Below are 22,656 nucleotides of genomic sequence, written 5' to 3'. Positions count from 1 at the left end.
CAGCTCTGATAGGCAAAGCTCAGAAAGATGGAGCAGCTGTGGGCTCCTGACCACTGCCTCTCTACAGGCCACAACCCCAACTCCACACTTGGCCAAACCCAAAGTCCTTAAATGTTTCCATTGGCTTTCTTGGGCTGACTGACACATTAAACTAAGATTGAAAGTTAAGTATCTGGCTCAGTTTAGGGATTCATTACCATTCCACAGTAGGTACCAGACCTCAGCAGGAGATGTCTATATGTCCACTTCCACAGTATGAACCCGGAGAGGGGACTGAGTCTGTGCTGGGGTGATGGGACTTACTCCCTAGGGTCTGAATCCCTGGCTAACAGCTCACTGCAGCACTTCACTGAAACCAGAAATGAATCTAAGAATGGGTTGGCCTTTACTGAAAAAAACACTTTTAAAAAATGCACAGCCTAAGCCTTCGGACAGCCGAACAGGACCATGGTAAAATGTTCTGTAACTGTATGTGAAATCCTGCCTAGAAAGCACCTGATGTACACTTCATCCCTCCTGGAACTTTTCCCTTAAAAAAATATTTTGTTAAAAAACACTATGATATGAGGGCGATTGACTATTTGGTTTCTTCTAAGTAGATGCTTTTAAATTAATGCATATAAATAATTTGTAATTAATCTCCTCCCTTCCTGTTTAGCAAAGCATCAAATGCACAGATCTCGTTTCCCCTCCCACAACCCCCACAGAAAGTCACTTGGCCAATACCGAGTCTCTTGGCGTTTCACTTTTTAAGACAAATGGTGCCTCTCGGTCTGACTTGGCCCCGGGGCTCAGGGGCAGAAGGGCCGTGTTCTCGCTCGCGCTGCTGCTGCTGCCGCGCTTGCCAGCTCATAGTCCTCTGCCCTCCTCGCGTCCGTCAGGATCCGAATCTGCTCCTGCACAGTTTCTAGCAATATTTTCACTTCATGTTGTTCTGCTATAAGACAATTACTGACTGGGGAACTCACGTTGACAAGTTCAGCTGAATAGGAGTTTTTGCACCATTTGATGCCCGTCACTTCAGAAACATTTTGCATTTGCATGCAGGCTTCGTCCAAGCCCACAGACGGGATGATGGGAACAGAGTTGGCCCTTGAAGATGAATAGCTGACCAAGTCCTTCCGATCCACGTTATTAAAATAAGGGGTTTTCTCTCTTGAAGGCAGTTGCATATTTATTGAAGTATTCTGAGGAGTTTTTAAACCACTGGATGAATACCTGAAAAAAGTAAAGAGGCATTTTTGTTGTACATCAAGCAGTGAGATGCAACTGGCAGCAGGAACACTGTATGAAATTCAGTCAACTGTGCTGAAAAGATCCATGTCATTTTTCTCTCACACTGGGAGCACCTGGCAATACGACAGCCCTGGGGAAAACAGCAGACTCTGGAGACCTGGTTTGGATTCTCAGACCTGCCAGAGGCAAATCACTGCTTCTTCCTTGGCCTCATTATGCCCACCAGTATGAAAGAATAATGACAATTCTCTTTTAAAAGCTTGCAGAAGTTATACTGTACTACAATTAATTTTGTTTGAAATTAAATCTGAAATTCCATTGCTAGGTTCCTAACTGGGGAAATGGATTGATGCTTTCTTCAGCATCAGAACTCTCAATGTCAAATGGTTATTTTAGGAAAACACTTTAAAAAGGTGCAGAAAAAAAGAACCTCAATCAAATGGTTGTGTACACAATGGTTGTGTAGTCTTTATTTACATAGAAATGGCTGTCTGTGCTCCTCTTCAAACACAAAGAGGATCTAAGTGCAGTGTGCCTCTGAAAAACATATTTTTCAATCGTGCATACTCCTAATATTGGCCTGATTTGTCTTCTTAGATCTCATCTAGAAATAGAGCTAATGTGTTTTAAAAAAATAAATTCATTTATTCTCCATTAATATGAATCACAGAATGATCTTATTTACTTGGAGGCAACTTTGGTGAATTTTTAATCAACATTTCCATTTTGTTTAAAGCCAAATTAATTATTCTGTTCAGAAGGTATTTATACTTACAGGCACTTAAAAAACAGAAACTGAGAGTATACTAAATATTAAATACAGGAAACACTGACCAAAAAAAAAAGGTATTTCCCATCTGAGAAGTAGTTTACTAGATCTGGTGCCCTAAGAGTTACTATATCTACTAGTCATGATTGCCAAAGACAATAGACATCACCTTAGTACTGGAACATATTTATTTTTAGTCAACTTTGTGATCATATCATGATTTAATAAGGCAAGCTCATGGTGAAGTCTATTATGTTTTATCCATGGATGAGGAAAGCAATATTTAGATCTGGTGTGGAAGCAGGTGCTTTAAGCTGACTTGAAGGCTGTTTTTCTGAAAGCTGTTAAGCCTGCTGGACTTCACTAGGGATAGCCTTCTACTCTTACATGCCCCACTGCTTTTGGCATTAGCAGAAAGAGAACTAAGGAAAAGAAAGTGAAATGCATGGAACAGCCATAGTCCAATATTAGCCTACAATACTAATTAACTGGAAAGGCTTCCTTTGGCCTTATCCTCCTGATGAGCTGTCAGACAGGAGACAGAGGAGCAGATAATTTGAGGCTCATTTCCAGCAGAGTGCTGCTGACTTGTAATTAACTTGTCTATGGCAGCACGGTATTTGCGCAACTGCTTGACACATTCACCTGGACATGAGCACACATGCAGTTCTTTGCAGCCCCTGTACAAAAACTCTCCAGACCAGAAAACGCAGCTGGGAGCCTTGTGATTAGGAGGTGGTATGATCTTTGCTGCTATGTGATGGAAAGAGATACTGCTTTGGGAAGTGGGACCCAGGGGAATAATATAACAAGAGGCCTTCTTTTTGATACGTAATAGAAGTTCTTATACATGCTCTACTGGTGCATTTAAGTTTTACATTTGAGCCAGCTGAGACTCAGCTTTTGGTTAACTGCATTTGCACTATGCTTAGACACACTTGTAGGCACTTGGGGAGGGCCTTCTTAGAACAGTTTTCAAGAATCAGGAAGAATGAAATACTGGTCAGGGATATTATTCCCAAGGGAGGACAATTAAAAAAAAAATAAATGAAAACAAAACAGTGCAGACCTTTGGGTTGTGCCCATTCTTGTTTCCTTTGCTTATTATATAATTGTTCAAACGACTATAGCTGGAGAGATCGCATCAGTTGCATTATTCCCTTTTTTGGTAATTCAGGCCCTAAATATATTCTGGGCTGCACCCTGAAAACAAAGGGAGTGAATGTTTTTAATGAATTTCACATGCAATGGATGTATTATATGGATGATATATAAGCAAAATCAAGAAAAGACTGAATTAAAATGGGTTTGGTGAGAAAACAGTAGCATTTGCCAATTCTATAATAAAGATTCAATTGTTTTTGGCATTTTGAAAACTAATTGGCAGCAACAATAGCATGTCACACAATGCCTGGCATATTTCCATAATATTTTTGAAGTACAGATAGACACAGCAATTTTATGTCAGAGTTAAATGTTTCTGCCCTATCCTCACAGGGCTTTCAAAGGAGGACTAAGGATGAATGAAAGCACAAACACTGTCTGCAACAGCCAAGGTATAAAACTAGTAGGGATATTACATCTGAACTGTATGAGATGCAGCTTTCGGTTAATCACGAACTGATCCATGCTTCTACTTGTGACATCAGGCTGCTGCTGTTTTCAGTAGACTGAAATTTAGCCCTATAATTGCAAAATCTCAATTACATTTTCCTATAATTAACTTTCCTGGAACTATAGTTCCTCCTATGAAAGAGATCTGTTTTTTTAATCTGAAAAATTGTTTTGTCTGAATAAATTCATTCACATGCATTTATTTCAAAGTGCAGTTCCTTTCACCCTCTTCCTAAAACCAAGCAAAAAAGGAAACTCAAACATTTATAAATATGCAACAGTAATTTTGATATACAGTGTTTAAGAGTCTAAATTAAAGAATGAAACTGAAAGAAGCATAATAATTTTACTGTCCCCTTAAAACAGATGTTAAAAAGAGACAGGAGTGGAACTTGAAACACAATATGTTTTTTATTTAGCATGGTACCAATAGCTTCACTATAAGCCCTGTTGCTGTAGGTGCTCAGTACAGAGCCTGATGACAAGGTGCACAAAGATGAATGGGAATCATCCCAGTGGCAGTACCAGGCTTTGGTTCAGCCTTGTGAGCACATATATCTATACATACACACCCCATTTTCCACCTGTAGATATGACACATTGGGTCTGTCCACACAAACACATTTATATCTGTATATACACACATTCACAGGCTACAAGACACTAGTGCTAACACTTCACAGCCTGTAACACAAACAGCTGCCACTGAAAGCATGTGATCAAACTGCTGTCCAATTAACTGCATGGAAACTGCATGTGACATCCTCAAGGACTCAAATTGGTCTCTGAGATGTGACTGGTGTGGAGATGGTTTGTTTTCTTAAAGTCTCTCATTTCAAGCAGCATTTTCTACTCCTTCAAGTAGCATACTCATTAAATAACAGCTGTATTTGACTCCAGACTCTGAAAATATTAGATCCTGATGCAAATAATGAGAAACTTTCTTGAAGGCAGCAGAAGCTTTTTTCTCAGTGTGGGATGGGAAGAGGAGCACTTTTAAAGGACTGAACAAAACCAGATCAGCTAAATTAGCCTCTTTTCTATCAAATATAAACATACAAAATCTGACTAAACTTCAGGCAGAGCTGCTGATGGATGAAATTCAGGGGACTCACAGAATTAGGGAGATAAACCACTGTGATTTGTGCATCCTTTTAGGGAAATATGGAGGTGAAAAGGGAGAAGAAAGGAAGGAGAGTAGCTTCTGTAGGGAACAGGTGAAGATTTTAATTGGCTGGAAAGCTAATGAGAATAGCAAAGATATGAAACTAGCAGATATTTAGATGGTAAAAAGCCATCTAATTTTGGGAGAACCTCATTCTAATAAAACAAGATAAAATAATTGCTTTTGTTTTCATGCCTAACTATTGACATGAACAAAATTCATTTCCATGGGTACTAGTTGAAGACTTTTGTACCATATTTGTGATCTATAGAGACTGCTGTGACTGCCTGTCACATCACCTGCTGATGCATTCAGAGAACTTGTTCAGAGAAAGGTCCCATCATGAAATTCAGTATCAGGGAGGTGTAGCTCTACAGACATCCCTAGAGCTCCAAATACTGATGAAATGCTTTATTGGACTGAGGCCAGAAGGGGTCACAGTCTGGTCCAAATATCAACCTTTTGCAGAACTGCAAATTTAAAACATAGGCCAGTACAAGAGGATGCCTGTAGTATCACACACTTATTTCCTAGAGAGCAGTAAATAGAACTACCTGACAAGGCAGCTTTGCTGGGTCCAACCTCCCTTCTCCAGCTAGGAAGAGGCAGCAGCACTCTGCAGAGCCCCTGTGGCTTGCAGTGCCTTGCCAAGGGAAGGCTGTTAGCCTGCCCCTTTCAGGAAGGGGCATTCAGTATCACAACTGTCATAAGGAGTTATGCACACATTATCAAGCAAACGAACAATAATATTTTTACTGCAAGAAGTAACAAAAAAGTTTTTCCTTAGAAGAAGGAAATAGTAATAATGAAAGGAGTATGAGACAAGTTAGTACTTTTTAAAAGAAGTCACCACACCCACAAACTTTTTGCTGCTTTGCTTTCTCCCTTCCTCAGTAAGCCCTGCTTTTGGTCTGTCTTCCCTAATTACTTTGTCGAACTTTGTTAGGTAGATTCAGCTACAAAACATGTAGTGACCCCAGTTCCCCCCTCACAGAGTATCCCAGACTGGGTGATTGTGATGCAGGTTGGAAAGCATGGCGAGGGAGGCAAGGGTGACCATGCACCTGCACATACGCCCACATGTGCAATGACCCTTAACCTCAGGCAGTACTTGTGGTTGTCATTTCCCAGGAGGTCACAGTGGATAGCAACTCTAGCTCCTTTCTTCCTTCAGGAAAATTAAACATGTAGGTGACCTCAGTTCTGCACGTTACAAAGCCAGTTCCAATACCAAAACACATGGCTGCCTTCTTGCAATGTAACTGTTCACTGCTCTGCATCTAGCTGTGATTTGCACCTGTCCAAATGAAACTGGTGTCGTTTTATTCTACTTCAGATATTGTTGCTAGTTTTATGTATAACGTGTTTGTATTGATTCTGAGGACTCTGAAAATCTACAGGGATATATAAATATTATGCAAAATATCTTAGCAATTGCAAAAGACTTCAAAGGCAGCTGTAGGTGCTCATGAGCCCTTCTAAATTCAAACCTTGTGTACAGAGCTGGAGCTCAAATTCAATATTCTAAAAAGCTGAATTAAAAAAGGAAGAATACTGGATTGTTTGTGGATTTTCAGAGACAAACCCGTGTGAAGTGATCAGTCTTCAATCTACAGCAAACACACTACACATACATTTATTTAAATAAACATGGAAGTTGGACTTCTGAATTATTTTATCTTGTTGGCTAATGCTGATGAAGAAAAAATGCTATGCAAAAGTTAGTAGAACTGCACATCACAGCACCACTAGGAAAAGCATCAGTTATAAAGAGTAACATTTTCAGTCACTTACAGTTTGTTCTGATCACTCCATCTACAGCCTTTGAAAGGCTTAAAAGGAGCAGCCAGCCAAATAAAAACATATTACCTTCAAAGAGCCAGTATGCTGAAAACATTCTTCTGCTTTCAGTACTATAAACTCTGGATCCACAGTACACTACAACAAAGTTGGAAGGACTGTAATGGCAAAGCATATCAACCATGTAACAGCAGCTACTCACGAACTGGCTCACTTCATTTCTGTTATTACTTACCCATGACAAGGTATTGTGTCCTGGTCTGTGATCCTTGACTCTTCTAGCTGTTGATACGCTGGTCCTGTAATTCCATTGAACCTACCCCGAGGTAAGGGAGGAGTCCTCCGAAAGGCATTTCTATGTAGCATCCCATTTTTTTGTCCTGGGCTGCAGCATGAAGAGAGACTTCTAGGAACAACACCAAAAGTACAATAAAAATTATCACAGCAAAAGTGCAAACTGCAAAGTAAAGATTCAGGATTAATAAGGCACAGATTACTGTTTCTATAAACTTTGCTGTGATGGTCTAGGACATCAGTAGAAGTTACCTGTGGAAACACAGTATTGTGACCCATAGTTAGCTGCCATTTATGCTGACCCATAGTTAGCTGCCATTTATGCCACATTTAATACACCATCTCTCTTCTAGGAATGAAAAAAAAAATTGCCTGATATATTAAGAGTTTTATTGTACTTGAAGAAGGATGCTTCTTTTTTTTTCCATGCTGCATTATCATAATCCTATAAAAAGTTGACTCTTCAGACAGTATCAATAAATTGCACAGCTCCATCGTACCTACAGCTCAGCTTAAAACCAGACCTTAGATTTAGAGCCCACTGGATCATTTATCAGCTCACAGGGTCCTGCTTCCTGATACAACATTAAATTGGGAAAAAATACAAATTAAGAATGTAAGTGAAGCTCCTGAACTGCAGCTTGAAAGCATAATATGACACACAAGTTTTCTCTGCATCGAACAAGATTTCTTCTCTGTATTGTTTTTATTCTTGTTTTTTATATACATTGATTGCTTTCTTCTTTAGACATAAATACTGCGTTGTTTCTTCATACGATATCCTACAAACTCAAATATGATAAAAACAAGTGGAAAATTGCTTTAGTAAACAAGATTTTTGTACTGTTTCAGAAGGGGAATGGATTTTTTCAATTTCATGCAGGAATTATATCTAGAATCCATAGTTTTGGTATTAACTGTAAATTCCACTGTTGCTAATGCAAAAATAAGGGAACACAGAATTAATGCAACACATAACTTATTTCTACCATTAACAGGTCACAGTACTGCACAATGTGACTGGCTATTCATTTTCCAGCTACTCCTAGTTCTCTTGACTCCTGTTTCTCCTGGGTCTCAGAAATGCACATGTATTACCTAATATTTGTCACTTCCTTAATGATGTTTTAATCTAAGTTCTGTAGATGCATTTTAAGAATAATTATTTTTAGCTACGCAAATTATTTCAAGTTCTGATAAAATTCAGCTATGCAAAATAGTTTTGATAAGTTTGCTTTTCTTTTCCTATTATAATGTGACTTAAAAGCAATCTGCATTTTGTACCTAATGGGAACTTCATTTACAGTTAGGGCCACATCTACTCCCAAAGCAATTCTTGCTTGGACAAAATATGTTGAACAAATTCTCTTGGAGGGCACATTTCCATTAAAACTAACCTTTTATGCCCAAAGTCAAAACATAAGAAAGAAATTCAACAGTCTCTATCCCACTGCTCAGGCTAGCAGTGTTGAATCACAATCTCTGCTCTGTTATCTTCCACACTTTTACTTTCCTGATGCTTTTTAATTGAAAAGATCAATAAGCCATAGCAATAGCACTCCCTCAAGGATTTCTGATGCTTCCTTAAAGAGATTTTTCCTTAGCTATTAAGGAGGCTGTGAAAAAAACTTGTTTAAAAAACTGAAGTACTGGCCTTTCAATTCTGAAGGCTGGGTTCAACTTGTGAGTTACAGTTCATATTCTGTAAAGTAACACTGCCATGTCACAAAACAATTGACAATTTCTGCTTGGTAGAGTCTGAGATTATTACAGCAGGGGATCTTAAAAGATGCAGTTGAATGAATAATTTGTAACGAATAATGAATTTCAGAGCTTTGTATTTATTGCGGTATATTAATAAATATTCCAGAAAAGTAAAAAACTGATTAACTTAACAGACTATAGACTGATTGCAAATATATGAAACAAGAAAGACATTGTGTAATTGGGGTTGGTTTGACACCCTTGCACATCTCCTTGTTGGGTGAGAGTACATGGTCTCCCATCTGATAATATGCACATTCACAAAAAAGTCACAAAAGCTCTGCATTCGTTAACAGATGTAATTGCCACACATACAGGTGTACCTGAGAGAATTGGTATAAAGTACAGCAAAGATGCACAAAAAGCCCTTTCTGCACAACCTCCAACCTGCACTGAAACTGGATGCTAGAGGCTGCGGAATGTGCGTGGACTGGTTAGACTGAGGGGATCTGGCACATGCCAACATCTTCCTGCAATCACAGCAGCTCCAGCACTGACAGAGCTTAAGTAACTCACTTGTTGCTAACGTGAGGTTCTTTTGCTTTCTATATTGCTGACAGAAAAACAGATGGGGAAAATGAACAGAAATAATCTGTGGTCACGGCCATTCAGTAAGAAGGACCAGGAAATATTTATAGAGAGTGAGGCTGAAGCTGCAGGATAACATCAAAGACAAGATTGTAACAATTTTTGTTGAAGGTTCTAGGACAAAGTAACTCCAGTGGAATTAAGTTTTTCCTTTTTCACAAATGGCTACTCTTGCTCTAAAAATGTTAACACAGTCCCTCTCAGGCTTCAGTTACGTGGCTCACATGAAGTGTTCCTTTCTGGGAAGCAATGCCTATTGGATTTCTTAAGGGAATTTACCCTCCTTTAGCCAACATTATGGTTTCTTCCTCCCTGTACTCCAGTCTAACTGGGTAAAAGAAAGCAGCCCATTTAACAGACCTGTTTGACAAAACAGACCAATAAGGAAAGCTGTAGCAGAGATTTCTTCAAAATTTGTTAATCAGTTACTCCAGAGTAAAAAAAAATTAGAATATAATTGAACTGTTTCCCAAGCAATGAATAAACTAGGGAGAAATACAGTTTTGGTGAATTAATGGTTTGAAAGCAGTAGTTCAACCACCTCTAAACATAATTAAGAAGTTGGGATTCATCGGTGTCAATTGTTTTGTGTGCAAATTTTTTTTAGGTTGAGCAACCAAGTGAAAGCAAAGTCTGTCTCAATGGGTGGAGAATTCTCTTTTCAAGGCAGAGGCACAAGCCCCAGGTGCAGTTAGCTGTGTTCACGAAGAGAAGACAACTTGTACTGAATTTAAAGTAACTCCGGGAATTCTTGTTTATACGTCACATTATGAACATGTTCAGAAGTAACTTTGTCAACAGACCATGAAAAGCATTAACAAAAGAATGACAATTAAAGAACTGAAACTTTAGATGGGATCCCAATCCTTTCCTTCTTCTTCAATAAGCTATAGAAACAGTACTTGTAATCATGGTTGTGTGTGTATATATTTTATGAATTCTCCTTTTCTTTCCATTATTGTGATGCATGGTAAAAAAGATGCAAAGTTGAGAGAGAAAGGAAAGTTCTAAAATCAATTGTTAATACTCTGGCTCTGTATCTGCAAAAACTCTACACAGAGGCATACTGTATTACATACTACATTACCTACTGATCACAAGATGCAAACGTGAGTGTGGAAGACATGGGGCTTGTCCTCAAAAGATAGATAAGAGCAAATACATACCCCAATGACCAAGCTACCTGCCAGATAGAGAAATATCTTCTGATGTTCCCTAGGAGCCACATTTTTAGGGTAAGTTATTGACAATCTACTGCTAACATTTGTATAGATCAACTATTCAGACTTTCAACTAATTTTCATTTTTAATAAAAAGGATCTGTTATACTGGAGAACATAAGCATCTCTCAATAAACACCACGCAACAGTAACGCTGCATCACAAAGCCCTTTTGTCACACTGTTAAGAAGAACGAGACGACACACACTGAGTGTGTCAGGATGACTAATTACCAAAAAAACTGCTATTCAAAGGGATCACAACTGAATCCCACAATTAACAAAACTCTGTTTTATTTCTATCTGTTAGAAATGACGATAGTATGGGTTTTCCACTTAATTTCCATAGATAATCCCAGACAACTTTTTGAACGCATTGTGTGCTTTACAGGAAGTTCACTGCTTAAACACATTTTTTACTTTCCAGTTGTGACAGTACTAAGAGTTCTTTCACATATGCAAGCAGCTGATGCAAAATTCTTCTACAGTATTAAGAGTGCATAATAAAGGTAAAACATTGAAGTAGTAAGATTCAGTGGGGATTCAAATTTTCAGTTCAATATCTGCAGTAATTCTGTGCATGCAGCTGAGGTTGGTAGAGACAGAAAATTGCTATTACCTAGTAATCTGAGTGAAAAAACTATGTGGTCTCTACCAGTCAAATTTCACCACCCCCAACTGAGTGCCCACCTTGATAATCTTACTGACAGGCCAAAATTTTATTTGATTAAGGAACTGGAGACAGACAGCTCCTGGTTTTAAGAAATAAGCAGCCACCACTAGTGCCCTTGAAAACACCAGCAGAGGAAACAGCTCTGGATGTTGAACAAAATATTTGCAAAGCAAGCAGGAACAAAACAATAATAGAGTTTAACAACTGCATAAAACAGAGGACCTGCAGAACTGCTGTAATTTTTCTAGGCTCACGTCAGGTTTGGAATGGAATGAAGGAAAAAATGCATCCCAGCAAAAAAAGAACTTTTCTCATTTGGTCACATTATTTAGAAACTAACAGGAACTGAATAAATTGAGAAGCTGTCACATGGTGCATAAATTAAATGCAACCTTTTAAGTCTTAAGTGTTCAAATCTGTTGCATGTTTTAAAAAGCAAGGGCTTTCTATAATACATTTTAAGTTACAAAACTACAAAGAGAAATCTTTATAAATTACTTGAGTCATTCCACATCTTAAAAGAGTTATACAGCCAAGACTAGCACCAGCTAGCCTGGTGCTCGACATCTACAAATAATTTAGGGTTTGGTTGGTTAGTGGTTTGTTGGTTTTGGTTTGTTTGGTTGGTTTTGGGTTTTTTTTGTTGTTGTTGTTGTTTTTTTCTGGTTAAGAGAGAGTTTGTGTGCAAAGGGGTTAAAAGGAGCGATCTGGGGTTTTGCATTAGTGCACTGAAAAGTCAATGTGGCTTATTCTGTAATTTCCCTATGGAAAACAGAGAGATTAGAGAGTCATTCAGCTTTCATTTTAAGTGACATTCATAAAAGAAGAAGAAATATTTTCAGTCTAATTTATCTCCACATTTTTAAGCTTAAGTAATGTCATGGCACAGCACCTAAAACATTTCAAATTTGGCTTAAAGGTATGGGAATATCACTGTATTTTTTCTGAACTTCACCTTTTGATTAGGAGATAAAATTCCTCCCAGAACTTCAATGGAAAGCATTATAGGCAACAGTTCCATAGTTCAGCTATGATTCAGTAAAATTCTTAAGCATATTTTGAACGTCACTGTGTAGTAAGCCCTAAGAAATGGATCTGTCATGACAGCTGACATTTTTTTTAATGCCAAATTAAAGGCTTAAGTAAGGAGATAGAACCCAAATATCCCTTCCTGGCTTAAATGCTGCACTTAGTATAGCAAATAATTCATTCAAAAGAGAAGGAATACATAGGTGACTGGGGACTGTAATGCAAATGCACCAAATACTACAGAAGCTAGATTGTAACTTCAAGCAATGCTAGCCTTTGCTTGGTTTTTGTTTGTTGGTTGTTGGTTTTTTTTGGGGGCAGGGGGTTGTTACGTTTTTTTGTTTGTTTGTTTGTTTTAATCATCTTTTAATAAATAAGCCTTTCCTTCCAGATTACCTAGCTAAAAAATTCTGATCTCATTTTTCTGAGCCTTTTTTCTCAGCGTGCTCTGGACCAGACGCTACTACTGCCATCCCACCAACACTATTGCTTATACCAGACATAAATTTGGGTTCTGGTCCCATAGAGAAGCATCTGCACTCTTTTTCATGCAAAAAGAATATAAGCAGAATTCTAATCCAAATGATGTTCAGTGATGGGCGAATTTCCTCTTTTTTTCCTCTTGGAAACAATAATCCAAATTTATAAAGACTGGTCTTCAAATGCCACCATGTGTTCAAAAATAATTATTAATTTCAAGTATTTTTTATTCAAAGAAACAGTAAGAAAGGCTGGAAGTTGGCAACCCTGTCTTTCTGCAGCAAATGAGTCATTAACTTCATGAATGTTGATAAGGAAAGTCTTGTTTTTAATGGTTTCTCAAACTACAGTTGTTCCATTCACTGGTGTGTGTCTACAGCTTGGATGGTGTCTTTAAACATTTCCTCCAGGACTTCTACAAAACACAGATACAGTTGGTAAAGACTGTTATTACCTTTTATGTCTGCAGCTAAGAAAATGCTTGGACATCTGCTTAATGAGTTGGTTGAGGCTCTGTTGGAATCATATCACTCAGCTTCTCTCCCAGTCACAGCGCACAATAATCCTGCACACGTACCACCAGTTCAACAATACCCCTCGGCTGCCTGCCAAACCTCCCATCAGACAGCTGTTTGCTTACCTATGTTGCTTGCTGGGCTGGGTTCCTCTTTCAGGAGACAAGGCCTCTGGGAAAGACTGAGGGCCTGAAAAACTAGACTCCATAACTTTGTCCAGAATAGGCCCAGGCTGCCTATCTGTTTTTGAATACTGCAGCACAGAGAACAAAATTAATTAATACACAAAAGGCAAAGTACATTGTTGATGCTATTCAATCAGAATTCGTATCAGAGGGGGCAAGAAGTGCTCCAATGCATTTTTAAATTAAAATTAGACATTGCCAGTAATACATTCATTCATTATGGTTTACATAGAGGAAAGCAGCAGTACTCATTATACCATCACCTTCTTCACACCAAAATGCTGGTAACTGCATTAGTAGCAAAATTACTGACTGATCTGCCCATAATGACTGGGAACACCGATCTCTTTGAATAAAAGCCTGCTTTTGAGGCTGTCCACGCAGAGACTGAGATCACAAACCACATCTCAGAGGATGGTCAGCACCTTCTTAGGTCTTCTGGTGATTTCAGTTAAACATTGCTTTTATCAGCTTGTGTAACCATGAAAACCAAACTGCAACAGCATTTGTATCACAAGATAAGTGAGAAAAATACCCAAATCTTCCTTTCTGAAAGAGTCTGAAACTTTTGACTTGGGAGTATCTGTTCTAGTAAGAACAGTGTACAGTTCTTGTGACAGTTGAAGCTGCAGGACAGTCTCTAGGCACAGAGCAAGACACAAAGGTCTGGAAAGCAGACACTGGACATGAACAAGAACAGATTTTTTTTTGCTTTTTGCTTTATGATTAACTAGAAATTCAGAAAAAAAAAAAAAAAAAGCCTCTAATCCTGCATGGAGCCAGAAAATCAAAGTTAAAAAAACCCAACAAAACCCCTGCATTTTGGCTTGGAAGAAGTATCAATGTTGTGAGCGGTTACTGGGCAGTATCTCAGAGATAACCCACATTTCCATTCAGGTGTGAAAAATACTGCACTTTGCATATTTTTTACATTGCAATACAATGACCTGCACTGAAACCAATTGGTCTACCTTTCTTTTCTACATCTCTCTCTATAGTGAGTTTGTGGTTTTTTAGTAACAGATACCTAGATATTCCTGTTATATTTAAAACAAACTGGTACTGTGGAAGTTTTTACATGCTTAAATATTTTAGAAAGTAAATAGAAATTAAAATAAAGGTTAAAAAAAGCCATGCTATAATACAATAGCATAAACACTAGTGGAGAACATAGAATTTCTTTTGAAGTACAATTCTTCATAATTATTTTGTTGTCTAACAAAAGACCAATAACTCCTTAAAAATACAGAATTATTTTCTGATTTTCACTTACTGTTACCTACATTTCCCCAGACTTCAGCAAAATCAAGAAGTAATAAAATATTACTGTCTTAGAAAAATGTCTTCCATGCAATTTTAATCCATATACTCAGATTTTTATAACCAGTTTTTATAGATAGAATAATAGATCTTAAAATTTTTCTCCAGTGTTCTCCTCCTTCCTTCTGTTGTGTGAAATACCCACATAAACAGGGCCAAAATCACTGTTTGTGTGTTTCTTAAGGCAAAGCTATAAGAGTAACAATATGCAAAACGTTGCAGCATTGATGAAGTAAACACAACTGAAATAATAATAAGAAACATATTACACTCTCATTTCTTTCACTTACCATGATCTCAGTTGTCACTTGTAAATGTTTTTGATAAAAAATACAGATATAAGTACAGTTTTTAAGGTACTCATGTCTGTGAATGTTTTAAACTTTAATAGTTATCCTGCCAGCTGCAGAAATTAAACTTTGATTTCTGACCTGAGTAAATCAATTTGAGCTATGCAAAGAATGGGTTGGTAATGCCAGCTATTTCTGTCCTTTTTTGTGTTTGTTCATGATACTAAATTGAAAGTCCAAACGCCTTGTAAGACAATGAATATGAAGTGAATCATGACGGATAATTAGAGATAAGTTGCACCTTCTGCTACATCCATGGCTTAAGTGGATGGGGGCTGAATGATGTTATGCACTTTCTTCATCCCAACTGAGGAACACCAGGGACCCCAGAAGCTGCTTTGATGCTGCCTAGCAAACCATACCAAAGGTCCAAAACCCAGCACCATCGAGGCACAGCAGGATATTTTTTCTCCCTGACAGAACATTCAATTTATGCCATTTTCAGATACACCACTCACCAATTACCCTGACACCCATAACATTAATTACAGTGAAAATGTGAATCACTATTTAAATGGAGGGTGTGGACATACAGAGAATTTGAACAGTTTAATGGAATGTTTTTGGATGTATCACATTATTCATATGTTTTAACAGTTTTACACACAGATTTGTCCTCCTGCAGCTTAACTATAAGTGCCACATTCTTTCTCTGAGATCATCTCTGGTGAAAAACATTTTCAGATTTCTGTGAGGAGTTTACAGAAGTATAAGTTGATACCCATGGAAGAATGGTATAGGATTGCCCCCCATCTGTATCCCCACAGAGCCCATTCTGCTCCTTCCACAGCCCAGTTCTCACCTGGGCTGAGCTCCGCCAAGCGCTCCAACTGAGTGAGCTGCTGAATACCAGCCGTGATGGGCAATAAGCTGTGAAACACTTTCAAAGGACTACTCCAGTAGGTTGAAAGCATCACTGAAAGCTTATTTGTGTTATTTGGGGTTTTTATGGTTTTATTGTCTTATTATTCTTTCTTAATTATTTGTGCTTGTTTGAACAATTACCGAGAAACACTGATGCATATGGCTAAATAAATGAAAGAATAACAACAGCATTTAAAAATAAACCATTTTGCAAATTTTCAATTTTTCATGGTTTCGTGGAGAAAATAATCTGTTATGTACAATTACTTGAGTCTTGGACAATAAAATTCCACCCCCCAGTAGTTAATTCTAAGCAAATCTGCAATGGCAGCCTATGCCAAGAGGCAAGAAATCAGCCTCTGCCACTGACCTACTGCACGACTGTGAGCACATCATTCCCCCACTCCGTGCCTGCTATTCTTTATTCTAAAATATAGGATCCATCACTAAGAAATGCCACTCAAGTGCTACAGAACAGCTTGACACTGTTGTCCTAGTGTTATGCAAAATAAAACACCCATCCCTCTCCCCAGCTTTTTTTAGCTCTTCCTCCTCAATGATTTTCCCAGAATAGTACAGACACAAAGTGCAGAAATGCATGTGGAAGAGGGGTGATGTGGGGATCCCATTTCAAAAAGAACTGAGAAGGCAGAGAGGTCAGCTTTAAATTACAGAGCGGATGCATCAAGGAGGTAAAGAGATCGTGATTTTTCTGGATGGGATGACCTTGCACGAAGTCCATCAGGTGGTATATTTAATGTCCTTACAGCTGTTCCCATATGCTCTGTTTTATAGTTCTAGATAGAAGACAGTAAGTTTGTCTATTCTGGCAGCTCTTCCTCAGTAGTCATGTGAAACAGAAATGGGAAATTTGCTTTTGATCTTAGTTGATAAATCACATTGTATCTCAGGAGAAAAAACACTGTAATCTTTTAAAAGAGTAAAGTCTATCTGTGGCTCAACATTTATTAATTGTATTAGTATTATAGCAACTAAAATGGATTTATTTCCTACTATCAAAAAAAGGCAACAAGACATAAAAAAAAGCATTTCCCCCCCTTCCCCCATTGTAAGAATATCAGAAACCTGGAGCTAGAAACTGCAAGCTATTAGAAACAAGTGTAATGAAAAGTGAAACCATACACTACAGCATAAAAAGCTTATTAACTACCTCAGAGGGAAAGTGATGAGGAATTAATAGATCCACTTAGTACCATGGGAGAAGGTATTAAAATCCACAAAGGTGAATAAGGCCACTTTAAACAATCATGGTCACTCTCAGAATCACTAAAGGAATGACAAGGCTTAGGTGCTTTTTATTTGTTGTTGCATGATGTATGTGTTACATTATGAGAATTTAAAGAAACCCTCTAGTCAACGTGGAAAAAGGAGCTAGTAATTGGGAGCATAATTAAGACCCATGAAGACTGATGACTCTCAGAAAACAGGAGGAGGACCTCAGCATCTCCCCCCACCCCTTGCATGGTGTATGAGGGAGCACAGAGTACTTGTCTTTGTAAGGAAGAGCTGAGAATGACAATTTACTTCCTTTTGCCTATGAGGACATCAAATAGTTTGCTGCAGTCTTGTGGAGCACATCCATTAAATACCTCTTGAAGACAATATAATCTCTTTGGGAAATCGTACATAATACAATAAAGTCCTAAATTTTATGCATTAGATTAAATAAATCTTAATCTTCTGCGTTCTTCAAAGATCCTGCTTAAAAAACTGGTACATGTATCTCTTACTAACTGAAGAATTATAGCAAGATTACCAGTGCATTAGTATCCAAATCCAAGACACTAGAAAACCTAGCAAGAAATTAAGTGTGTTCCTGCCAGAATATTTGGGAAAGATAGTAGACTTGGAAGAGTTTCAGGAGAAATACGAGGAGCTCTGTTCAAACAGTTATTGATGAATCCTGCTTACAGCATACAGTATTTTTAATCTAATTTGTATCTCTAACATTATAAGGGAATCGATAACTGAGAGAAATAGACTTGGTAGAGGTGAACACAATTACCAGTTATGAGCAGCAGGAGTTCAGAGACAATACAGCTGTCCTGACAAAATCTTATAATTTACAGAATCACAACTGAGCAGAGGAAAGAAGTTAAGGAGATATAACACATTCGGGTGTGAGAAGTAAAAGCATACAATACTTCAAAAAATTGTTAATGCAAACAAAAAGCTCTGTTTCCTTTAATATAGAAAATGATAGGGAGGCAAGCATGTTTTAAATGCCTAACAATCCTTGTGTTCTTCCTCAGCCTCTGGGCTTACCAAGGGAGGTGCTGTGATGTGGCCACTCTTTCTTACTTGAGTTTGCCGTGCTGATCAGAAAGGGAGAAAACCCCAAAGAGAGTAACTTAAATGGAGTTCTAAAAAGCTTATATTTGTCAGTTGACCAACTCCATTTTCTTCTGCAAATTGTGCTCTTTAACTTGAGTATCCACATCTGAAAGAGCATTCCTGCCATATGGATGTTTAATGAACTTGGGGGAATGTCCAACAGTTTAAATCCATGTGTTATACACTACCTTTTGAAATAAGAATTGGTGCAAGGTAACCCATAATCTAGGGTGCAGCAGGAGAATTCTGATACAAATGGAGTGTGTTTTAAAAGCAAACATTCACAGCTTTTAACCTTGCATATGGTTCTCATAATCGCACCCCTGCAAAGAAGCTTTAAGTGGCATAGAGATGGGATATCATGGGGACTGAGGTCTGAAGTCCTTTCCTTTTGCAGAAATACAAACAGCTGAAAGTATGAGTTAGGCTAGAATAAAACGTAAATTTGTAATTAATTTTAATACTTGGTTCAGAAATGAAATGTGTGTTTTTCTGTTAACAGCAATTTGCACACATTCACATTGCTTCTCTCACTGAAAAGAAGATTCAAAACTGGATTTGAAAACAAGTAATAAAAATATTTATTTTCCTAAAGTTGTCAAGTGTAAAAAGGAATGATGAGGAGAAAAAAGAACTTCACTGAGACTGGTCAATCTCTTTACACCCACACACCACTTGAAATACTATCTGCTGTACCCTGGATCTTGAGAAAGAAGTAAAACTTCTTTCTAGAGCAAGATAGAATTTGGAAAGGCTCTTAACTAAATGTAGCAACCTCTGAGTCAAATGCGATTGCTCTTTCCGAGCAATTATCAGATATTATCAGAACAGATGTCAAGAATAAGGAACCTTATGCAGCGAGTGTAAGGTCTACACTTATGTATCCTCTGTGGTAGAGTAAAAAGTGGGGTGAAAAACCTGAAAGCATCACCAGGTCCATTCAAAATAGGAGAAAAATATGGGAGAATCTTTTAGGGAAAGAGAGAAACGTGACATAGATGCAAGACAGTTCTCCCACATAAAAGCAGCATTTGGGAGAGGGAAAAAAACGGCTTCCAGGATCACATAAACAAAAAAGCCAGACTGCAGGACAAGTCTCCAGAAAACAACCACCTTAATTTTTTTAAGTTTCTGTACAGGCTCCTGGACATGAAGAGAACTGATATTTCTCCCTAAACCCATGGGGTGGGAGCTGCAGAGGGGAACAGCAGATTGATCCCCCCAGCAGTGAGGGGCAGCAAGGTGGCAGCACGGCAGCCGGAGCGCTCGCCTCCCAGCGCCACTGCCCGCTCCTCTTCCCACCTGGCAGATGTGCCCAGGGCAGAGTGCGGGTCTCCGATGGGGAAGCCCTCAGCCATTCCTACAAAATACCATTCCAAAGTTATTTTCTGCTACCTTGCCATACCCTCTGCCCCTTTCCTCCCTCTCCAGTCTTCCAAGTTTTGTAAATATTTCATGAACTGCCTACATGCATTCCTGCACTAAAATCTTGCTAACAATAGAAACCATTATTCCCCTGCACTCCCATGCTACATCCTGCACAAGGTCATTCTGTTTTTCTTGCTTAGTATCTTCGCTCTCAAAGGGAAAATGCATTAATGGCAAGGAAAAAACAGCTGCCTGTAAGCAGCCAAAAGAACAAGAAAATGGTGTGTTAATTACCAGCAGTGATAATGCCAATCTGAAGAGCATTACAAGCTGAAAAGCAAATTTGGATAAAAAAAAATAATAATGATTTTCAATCTCTAATATCTGAAATCTGCAAACTGCTGCTTCAGTCTTTATGGCTATTGTTACAATTAAAGAAAAAGACTTAAATAAAGCTAATTTGTCAGCTGCTCGGAAGACACCAAATAGTTCATTGTGATGATGGGCTGACAAAATACTGCACTGAATTACAGTGAGAAAAAGGCAAAGAACATATTTTTAGTGTTAACCAAGACCTACTTTATATGTGAGAACAAAAGGATCACAAAAGCTCTTTACCTTCTGTTGCCACCACTACAATGCAACAACACTCCCAACAGCTTTTCAGGGGCTAGAAGTAATAGATGACTGAAGGAACTGAAAGTGAAACAAAGGATTGCACAAGGTTCCCTAAACCACGATTATGTTATTTTATGGGAGCCATCTTCCTTCTTGAAATAGGGTATTTTTCAGGAACCACAAAGCGTATCATGACCACAATGGTGTTCCTATAAAAAAAAACCTTTAGTGACCACAAGCAATGTTCTGATAACTCCTCTGCCATGGCATGGAGGCTCCGCTTACTCTGAACAGGTTAAGAGGTTAAAATTCACTTATTCCTACATGAATTGAATGCAATGCAGGGGTTGAGATATCTATGGCTAACTGGCCATGTTCACTTTTGCTAGACTCCCACTGTTTAGATGGAATCTGGTAAATATGGTGATCAGCCCTTTAAGCAAAACTAAGACACTTAAAAAAAAAAAGTTAAGAATTTATAAAGTCTTCAATAAATCTTTTATGATTTCATATTCTGTTGCTACCAAGATCCCTCCCAGTTGTTCCAAAGACTTGGTTCAAAATAAGACAGCACTAAATGTGTATGATTTTGGGGAAGAGAATGACATGCATTGAAAAATACCTTACATCAAGGGCTAAGTGAATTGATCATCTTCAAGTTCCTTATTTCAAATACACTTTATGCATTTCATGGTTGTTACTTACATATAACTATATACAGAAAATTATTAAATAAAATTCAAATTTAGTTCGAACAAACATCTCCTTCTTGTATCAAAAGTTCTTTTAATTCAAGACCCAGGAAAATGAGACCATCTGCACAGTCTTCCCTTGGACACTAGTTTAGGTGTGTAAATTTAGTTCTAGATTTTTAATTTTCTCTGAAACGGTAAAAAAATCTCTAGATTTTTTCATGTATGTTCATAAAATACTTGTGGACTTGAAATCACTTAAGATCAAGGACCCACAGTTCACCTATAAACCATACATATGAGCAGAAAACTATAATGGTAATTTCTACTGCTGGGTGAAGAGCTAGGGGGATCAGCAAGCACTATTACATGAACAAAATGTGCCAGGATCCACTGAAATAACTTCAGAAAAAAACCCACAAAAAACAAAAAACAAAAAACCGACCAAACAAACAAAAAAACCTCTGCTTGGCGTTTTCCATTAACAGGCCTGGTAGAAAACATTTTATGAAAGAGGTGAGAATTCTTGTTCCCATTGCTCAGATGCTAATAGCAACAAGGCAATGTGCTGCCGTCAGCAGCAGGAACTCAGCCAGGCTATTAAGTGGTGTAGCTGGCAGGAATACTTACATTTTGCAGCTGGACTCGGCTTTGTGCCATACACTCTGACTTTGCCATCATGCTGGAAGCATTTAGGCTGTAGGTTTTCCTATTCTGTGTTTCTTTCAGCTGTTCATGAATTTTCTTTGTTTGTTTCCTGCAGAGAGAAATAAAATTATTATGTATTATATTATCCGGCCGAGCTAATAATTCACTAGTGTCTAATATCTCAAGGCAGGGGTCATTTTCTAGCATGGTGTAAGAAAGGAAAGCAAGAGCTCTTCTGTTTAAATTATTTTCTATTGTCAGATTACTATAATAACATGCTAGTAATTTTAGTGCAGAATTCTTTAAAATCATCTATTACATACTTAACAATACCTTGCAAGTATGCCTGAATATGAAAAAAGCATTTTGCTCAGATTTGGAACAAAGATTTTGGCAAATACTGCAGGCGTTAAACTCTGTTGGCAATAAAAAGTGTCGATAACAAATTAAAGATTTCTTATAGGAGCTGCTTCGGCTTGACCTATAACCCAGTATCTTACACAGATCAGCTTTTGCTCACATGCTTAAACCTGAAAAAAAACATCACTATGGCATCTGAGGCTGTGTTTTTGAATAGACTATGACCCTCTATGTCAGAGTGAGGAATACCACTAGATTGTTCACTTGCAATATCCAAGAGATAACAACACCATAAATACAGGTTTCCCTTTCTGCCACACTATATTGGCCAACTGAGTATTAAACTTCTGTACATGATTGAGGATATGAGGCAGCAAACTTCATTTTACTTCTCTGTTCCACCAGCAGCTTTTCGACAGCAATCAGTGTGGAGCCAAATTTCAGGAGGAAGTAATTTCAGGAAAGTGTTGATAAAAAATAAGGGGCACAGTCTTTCTATACAGAAATCTGAAATTTTAGGAAAGTAGCTTCAGCAAATTTTGAAAAAATTTAGGTGATTTTGCTGCTGAAAGCCTTGTGTTATGATCAAGTTTGATAGAATCTTACTTGACTCAGGCCAGTGAATTTGACACTGAACGAAGTATTAAAGTAATTTCAAGTTCTTTCAGTGCAATCTGTGCCTTGTGTGGAAGAGAACCCAGAGGAAAATTACTCAAGTGGTCAAGGGGGGAACTGTGAGAGCAGATAATT

At 38.0% G+C, this 22,656-nt stretch overlaps 1 protein-coding gene across 1 annotated transcript in view; it reads right to left on the bottom strand.

Annotated features, from left to right (window-relative positions):
- Nucleotides 1–720: 720 nt before the first annotated feature.
- Nucleotides 721–22,656, bottom strand: part of NRG3 (neuregulin 3) — a 360,847-nt gene continuing 338,911 nt past the window's right edge. The window contains exons 6-9 of the mRNA XM_051618530.1: nucleotides 21,529–21,655; nucleotides 13,272–13,399; nucleotides 6,820–6,990; nucleotides 721–1,218 (exon numbers count right to left, since the gene is read on the bottom strand). Of these exons, the coding sequence (XP_051474490.1) occupies nucleotides 792–1,218; nucleotides 6,820–6,990; nucleotides 13,272–13,399; nucleotides 21,529–21,655 (853 nt within the window). The 3' untranslated portion in view covers nucleotides 721–791. The remainder of the gene's footprint in view (nucleotides 1,219–6,819; nucleotides 6,991–13,271; nucleotides 13,400–21,528; nucleotides 21,656–22,656) is intronic.

The sequence above is a fragment of the Apus apus genome, chromosome 4 (genome assembly GCF_020740795.1).
Source record: "Apus apus isolate bApuApu2 chromosome 4, bApuApu2.pri.cur, whole genome shotgun sequence".
NCBI classification, from domain to species: Eukaryota; Metazoa; Chordata; class Aves; order Apodiformes; family Apodidae; genus Apus; species Apus apus.
The sequence above is the reverse complement of the archived record's forward strand: the minus strand, read 5'-3'. Positions and strand labels throughout refer to the sequence as shown.